Source organism: Tupaia chinensis, unplaced genomic scaffold (genome assembly GCF_000334495.1).
Source record: "Tupaia chinensis unplaced genomic scaffold, TupChi_1.0 Scaffold141044_1, whole genome shotgun sequence".
In the NCBI taxonomy this organism is placed as follows: domain Eukaryota; kingdom Metazoa; phylum Chordata; class Mammalia; order Scandentia; family Tupaiidae; genus Tupaia; species Tupaia belangeri.
Genome location: NW_006200910.1, coordinates 162,230 through 169,188, shown reverse-complemented (window position 1 = coordinate 169,188; position 6,959 = coordinate 162,230). Strand labels below are relative to the sequence as shown.

At 49.6% G+C, this 6,959-nt stretch overlaps 1 protein-coding gene across 1 annotated transcript in view; it reads right to left on the bottom strand.

Moving 5' to 3' along the window:
• Window positions 1-6,854, bottom strand: part of MAP1A (microtubule associated protein 1A) — a 23,213-nt gene extending 16,359 nt beyond the window's left edge. The window contains exons 1-2 of the mRNA XM_006162854.1: window positions 6,614-6,854; window positions 5,585-5,686 (exon numbers count right to left, since the gene is read on the bottom strand). Of these exons, the coding sequence (XP_006162916.1) occupies window positions 5,585-5,686; window positions 6,614-6,854 (343 nt within the window). The remainder of the gene's footprint in view (window positions 1-5,584; window positions 5,687-6,613) is intronic.
• Window positions 6,855-6,959: the final 105 nt, after the last annotated feature.

Genomic DNA, 6,959 nt, shown 5'->3' with positions numbered 1-6,959 from the left:
GGGTGGGTGCCGGCCCGGGCCCCAGCCGGTAGCTTCTGGGAAGAGTCCGCAGCACTGGGGTGGGAGTGGGGGGGGGGCTTGATGGGGAGGGCGGTGCCAGGGCGGGGAAGAGGGGCTGGTCCGTGACGAGGCACTGGAGATTTAACTGTTTCTTTGCCTTAGCAATGACAGCCTTTTAGTACTTCTGTTTGGTTCTGGGATGCTGAGGGGTGGTCTGACAGCTCAAAGAGCTAAATTTCCTGTGGCCCACAAGACCCTTGTCCCCCAATTCTGATTTGTTAAGAAATACTCTTAGAAACTAAAGGCACCAACAAGGGCACAGAATGGAGATACAGGCAGCATGGGCTGGGGGCCCTCCCCCTTCTCTTAGAAACCATCTGCTGCCTCTCCCCTCAGACAGACCCAGGCAGTGACCTTCAGTCCCTGGAGGAGCAGGAGACAAAGAGGCTGGGGGCCTGAAAACATGATGGAGAGGTGGGGAGCTGGGGATGGGGGGAGATGTGCTGAGCTCTGCCCTCTGAACCTCAGCTACAGAGACCAGGGCAGGGCATTTTAGAGTCCGAGGATAGTTTGAAATTCTGGACTGAGCACATGGTTCCCAGCTAGGGGTGGGGCACAGGGACCCTGGGAGCTGCCTGCAGTTCCGTGCCAATGCAGCACCGCACAGCAACCACACAAGCACTGGTCCTTGGGATTCTTGAGTCATTGGGTAGGAAGAGGCAGTCGCTAAAGGGGCAGAGAGCTTTTTGCCGTTCAGGGAAGAAGTTACTAAGGATGAAGGAGGATCACCAGGGCCCTAAACTCAAGCAAGGTTTTCTTACTATAGGCCAGTTTTTAAATGTCTCGTATTCTTTGGATTAAAAAAAATAACTTTGCAGGGTAGTTGGATTCCTGTTCTCTTCTTATCTCTCCACCTTTCTGTATCTCTCTGTTGTCTCTGTCTCTTAGCATCCTGATCTTTTAACATTGGCCCTGTTTCCCTTAGTCTCTACCTCTGTCTCAGATTTACTGAAGTGCTTTAGGACTCAAAGGAAGGATCTGAAAGAGTCTTAGCATTCGCTTCCAATGGGTGATGCCCACGCTCTCACATACTCCTTTCCTGCCCTCTTCCCATCAACCCTCCCCAGTCTTGGCCAGCTCCTTAAAGCCTTCCTCACAGTGACATCCACCCACTCACACCCCAGCACAGCCCCACCCTTGCCCCAGGCTGCCAAGAGCTGCTTTTGAAGGTCAAAATAGAGAAGCCAAAATAGTCTCTGCCCTCAGCATCCTCCATGCCCTCTTAACTGCAGCCAGGGGAGAGGAGGAGCTGAGTCACCAGTACTCTTGGGGGGTGCGGGGGGTGGAGGGGGAGGAATCTTTGCTGAGTTCCGGGGATGCAAAGCAGCAACATGACAACAGCCCCATTTGGATAGAACGGACCATCTGCAGAGATGTACAACGCAAACCAGGCAGAATTCTGAGCATCACAAAAGGGAAATACCTCCTTTCTGCAGCTTCACAGTTCTTGCTTCCTCCCACCTCAAGCATTCTATCTCCCCTCTGCTTTTTAGGGTTCTCCAGAGTGTGCTAGGAGGGAAACTTGAGTAGACATTTGGCTTGAGAGCAAAATAATATTTCCTAGTCCAATGCAGAGCTCACCCTTATTCTTAGCTGCCACCCCAAGGGGCACACCCTGAGCATGGTTCCAACTCACAGGGGAGTTTTCTTTCAGTCCTTATGCTCTGAGCAGTCATCCACCACAGCCCACCCTCCAGCACTCTATTCCTAGGCTTTGCTGCAATGCAATGATGAGATGCCAAAGAAGGGAGGCTGGAGCTCAGACATGAAGTGAGAGCAGGAGCCCTGGATTTGAGACATGACTGTGCCATTTCACTAATCATGCTGCTAAACAAGCCACTTAACCTCTCTGACAGCTTTCTCCCGGAACTATAAAAGGAACATATTAGTTCTATCTGCCAATGGGAATTCTATGAGAATTATATGGCATAACAGAAAAGAAAGTGGTTTTTCATTCCTAGAATCCTAAGCCTGCAATGTACAAGTGCCTCTGGAAGTCTGTGTCACTTTTTTGGAAGATTTTTGAAAGGTTAATTAGATGATCAGGGAAATTCTAAGTCAGAATCTCAGACCAGAGCTGGGGGCATGTGCGTGTGTGCCCCAGATCTCGAGAGGAGAATGGAGGAGAAGAGATGGTGGCGTGGCCAACCCCCCTGGGGGGGTGATTTTTCATTTTCTGTCTCTCTGTCTCTCTCGGTCTTTCTGGTGAGTGCACACACCCTATAACAAAAACCTCTCCAAAAAAGAAAGAAAGAGAAAGAGAGAAAGAGAGGAGAAACAGAGAAAGAAAGAAAGAAAGAAAGAAAGAAAGAAAGAAAGAAAGAAAGAAAGAATCTCAGACCAGACTGACTCTGGACTAGCCTTACTCCCAGATGAGCCCAGAATGGAGGTGCTTGCAGAATGAATCTTAAAAGTTCTATTCCTGTCCTTGCTCTTCCATTCAGATGGCAAAGTAGACGCAAGTTCCAGGGGCCAATGAGCTGCTGTATTAATTCAGGATTGTTTTCATGCTGGCAGAAGTACCAGAGCTATCACTTCCTGAACCCATCAGAACTATCACTTCCTGAGCACATCAGTGGCAGTGGAGAGCCAGACAGAAGATTTCCAACTGGCCCCTCAGCCTGTGTTTTGCAGAGTCTTAGATTATCAATTATAGGGGCCAGCAGGTGGTGTGGTGGTTGAGGGTGTTGGACTCTCACATGGCCGACTATGGTTAGAGTCCCAGACCTGGCGGCTTGCTTTCTCACCTTCTCTCTCTGGTCAAATAAATAAATAAATAAATAAATAAACAAACAAAGTTTTAAAAAAGGATATTGATTATAAATTATGAAGATCTCTCCCTGTCCTATCGAGGAGAAGTATCAGAGTATTATTGAGACTCAGTTTTCTACTATTCTAATTGTTTCTGGGTTTGACTGTTCAGAAGCTCCAGGGTTTTTTGTTTTTGTTTGCAGGAATTAAAAAAGTAAGTCCTCAGATCACAGCTAGAGACTACCTGGCACAAAAGCCACCTTGGAAAGCTTTTACCACACTTGACCGCTAGAAGGAGCTGGACCACTGACTCTCCATCACAGTGCCCCTTTTCTGTGTGTGGGTGTGTGAATGTGGAGCAGGCAGTGTCTAAGAAATATTGTTATCTCCCTGTCATTGTAAGAGTTTTGGCTCAGAACTTGAGGACAGATGATCGGAATAGTGGCCCGGTCTATAAGGTGGGCAGAAAGAGTCAAGTCCGGAGGCAGTAGCATATCCCCTTGAGCCCATCCCAGCCTCCTGGTTCCTTTTGCCTCCTCAGTAACAGGAGGCTGAAGGGAGGGGCAGTGTCTGCAGCTGCTCTGGGCTGACTGTTGTTTGCAGGGACAGCTGAGAGAGGAGCCAGCAGGGGTGGGGCTGTGGCTGTCTTGAGTTATGTGGGTTTTTCCAGGAAATTCTCCACTATTCTCTAGGGACACTGACTAGCCACTGTGAAAATGTCCAAACCTAAAAAAATTCAGTATGTCAAAATAAGCCCTGACCTTGGGTATATGGCCCTGCACCCTTTGAGGACACCACGACAAAACTCTTTGAATAAAAAGGTCAAGTGGGTGTTTATAAACCAGAGCTTGTTTCTGAAAAGGGCCCGAGAGTAACTATGCATCTCCCTGTGTCTTTCCAAGCATCCCTATACCTAAATCTGAAGAACAGCTGGCTAAATACTTTTTTTTTTTGGAGAGATTTTCGCTATAGGGCGCGTGCGCTCGCTAGACAGAGAGAGACAGAGAGACAGAAAGCGAGAAATCACCCCCCAGGGGGAATGGTCACGCCGCAATCCCTTCTTCTCCATTCTCCTCTCGGGATCTTGGGCACGCACGCGCACGCACATGCGTCCAGCGTGAGTTTTAAGCCACCAGGTCCGGGACGCGAACCGTGGTCGACTACATGGGAGTCCAGCGACATAGCCATTACGCTAACTGCTGGTTCCCCGGCTAAATACTTTTTCTGTTCATTTCTGACATCATGTTGGAAAGCAGTCTATTCTCAAGTCTCTGTGGCCAAAATGCCAAGGTTAGAGAATTCAGTGTGAATTGTTAACATCAGTGAATAGTCCCCCAAATTCAATACAGTCATTAATTTCATCCTCTGTCATTCCCTACCCAGCCTAGCACCAAGGCTCCTAGGAGTACAACACAGTGAAACCGTTGATTTCCAATCATCAGGGATAATGGAGGAAGCCATGACACAAGGAATTCTAAACAGAAGGCAGTCTTAAAAGACTGAGCAGCCAGCTTTACAGGAAGCCATTCACATCAGGAAACTGCCAACCTTGTATTTTTAAAAATTGCTACCCATATTCCTAGGATAATAGAACATTCGTCCTATTACTGTTTTCCCCAACTTCCTGTAGCATCTCTAGAGTCAGTGCTCACAGAATTACCAAAGATCTGGTAGTTAGGAGGAGGATCGAGAAGCAGGTGATCGCTTATACTGGAAAACTGAGAATTATATACATGCAGGGGCCAGTCCTGTGACCTGGTATTTAAGGGAACCAGAGACCACACGGCCGAATGCATGGTTTGAATCCTGGCTCTGGCAGCTTGAAAAACATGCCAGGCACATATATGTGCATGCCTGTCAAATCCTGACAGGACAGAGAAATAGAGAAAAGATTGTGTAATAACCATGCCCCACCGGGGGATACTTTCTCCCTTTCTCTCTGTCTCTCTGTCTCTTTCTGGCGAGTGCGTGCACCCCTGGCTTATAGAGAATAATGGTATAAATTCAGGCACTCAATGGCAGTGGCTATTGAATTGAATGAATTTTATATTCCATAAAGCTGCATGGATTGGTGTGTAAACATCCACCAATAACATGACCAGATGCCTGCCACTTTTATAATGGGACGTGGGACTTTCTGCAGTCATCTCCCAGATATCCGGCATGAAATGATAGTTGCTAAAATCTTATCTTCTCAAATCTGACCCATTTCTCTCACCCAGCAGAATGGGAAACTGATCTCGGAGTGTAACTAACTCTTGTAGCTATAAATGCAGGAGATACTCTTTCCACACTGGATTTGATGGTGCTCATCTGCTTTAAAATCTGAAGGGTAGGCTCTGCAGCCTGAGGGAAAATGCTAAGCAAGGGTCTAGGAAAATGAGTGGGGCAATCTGGGGTTCCTCTAAAGGGAAGAGGGTAGGCTGGGATATGAAGAAAGATAATCCAAACAGTGGAGTTTTGCAAGAGAGAGGACTGGTCATTCAAGAGGAGGACCTTGTTCCCTTTATACACGTCAGCACCTGCCCATAAACACCCCTCTTTTCAGGGAGAAATTACGTTCTCTGGACTTCTTCCACCATCATACCATGTGTCTGTAAAGGTACTGAGGATATGGGGGTAGCTATGGAGCTCTGTGACTTTCCGCTCAGGCGTCCCTGCTTTCTCCCCACCAAAACCCCCCTCAAGCCCAACTCTCCCAGGGAGATTGGACCTCCTCTCTTCGGTGACCAGCCCTCACCCAAAGGACTGAGACAAATGACATAGTCCTAACCTTTGACCTCTGAGGAGAAGTGAGCTAGGTGCCGGGTAATGAAGAGTCTCAACTGTTGGTTCAAGTCAATGGATGATAAGTCAATGTTCCAGGAGAGAATCCCTGTGGAAGAAAAAAGAAACAAGAGTTCTAGATAAGGTCAGAGGGGTGGAACGGCAGGGAGCACTTTCAAGCTTACAGAAGGGGTAAAGAGAGGAAGGGGTTAAGGACAGTTCCATGATTGACTTCTCCGAGGTCTCTAAGAAAGATGCCAAAAGTACCTCTTATCTCTCAGCCTACTCCTTTTCTGAACTTTGAAAGACTCAAAGGCACAAGGGCAGAGTTTAGACTAAACTTGGTCCCAAATGACTTGGCAGGTGGGAATTTCTTGCAAAGTTGCCCAGTGAGGGTAGAAGAGATCCTAACACCTATTCCCAGATTTTGAGGGCTGCATTTCTGGTCCTTAAAGCTAAGTAGGATTCTAGACTCTCTTCCTTTGCCCCCCTCCTTGCCTCCACCCCTTCGCAGCTCAGCTGCTTCCACCCGCAGGTGGCTCCGCAGCACTGCGCCACAGGCACAGCAACTGGGGAGGAGTTGTAGCCACGAAGGTCACTCTCTCAGGTTGGCCTCTGGCATTCTGAGATTTGAGATTCAGACCTTCAAGAAACACCCTGTGAAGGTTCAGGGACCCTGAAGAAGAAACTGTAAGGTAGGCACATGGACTCTCCAGGGGATGCTGAGGTCTTTCAGGATGTCGGGCCCAAGAGACTGCGGGAGAGGGGTGTGATCAGAGGGGCCCCAGGGGCTGCAGAGCTTCCCACCCACAGGGAGGTTGTGGAATGCCACGGGGTGTGCAGAAGGATGGGGAGGTGAGATGTTAGCAGCTCGGGAATATAAGGACTCGTGGCGTGGAAGATGCAGGTGACGGGCGCAGATCTCAAGTAGTGCTCACTAGGGATGGAGGATACAGACTTGCGCACTGGGAGGTGAATGCAGATGGCGGAAAAGCACGGATGGAGATGCCCGAGCACAGCCAGGACAGCGGCTCACCTTGTTCAAGGTGGGCCCGCACGGCCCTCAGCTGACTCTCTGTACCGATATCGCCGATCACGATGAGCAAAGAGTGTTTCCGTGGGTCCCAGCGTGCCGCCGCCGCCACCGCGGCTCCGGCCTTGCACAGCGGCTCCACGGGATTCTGAGGCAGCGGTACGCCGGGGCTTCGGAGCCCCAGCCCGGGAGTTGTCTCCATGGCAACGCCGCGAGGCCGCGCAGGCCCAGCCTCGGTCTCCATGGAAACTCCGGGGGAATGCTAGGCCGGCAGCTTCGGCTGCAAGGAGAGTGCGCGCGGTTCTTAAAGGCAGGGGGCAGGGGCCGCGCATTGGGTGGGGGCCGCCGC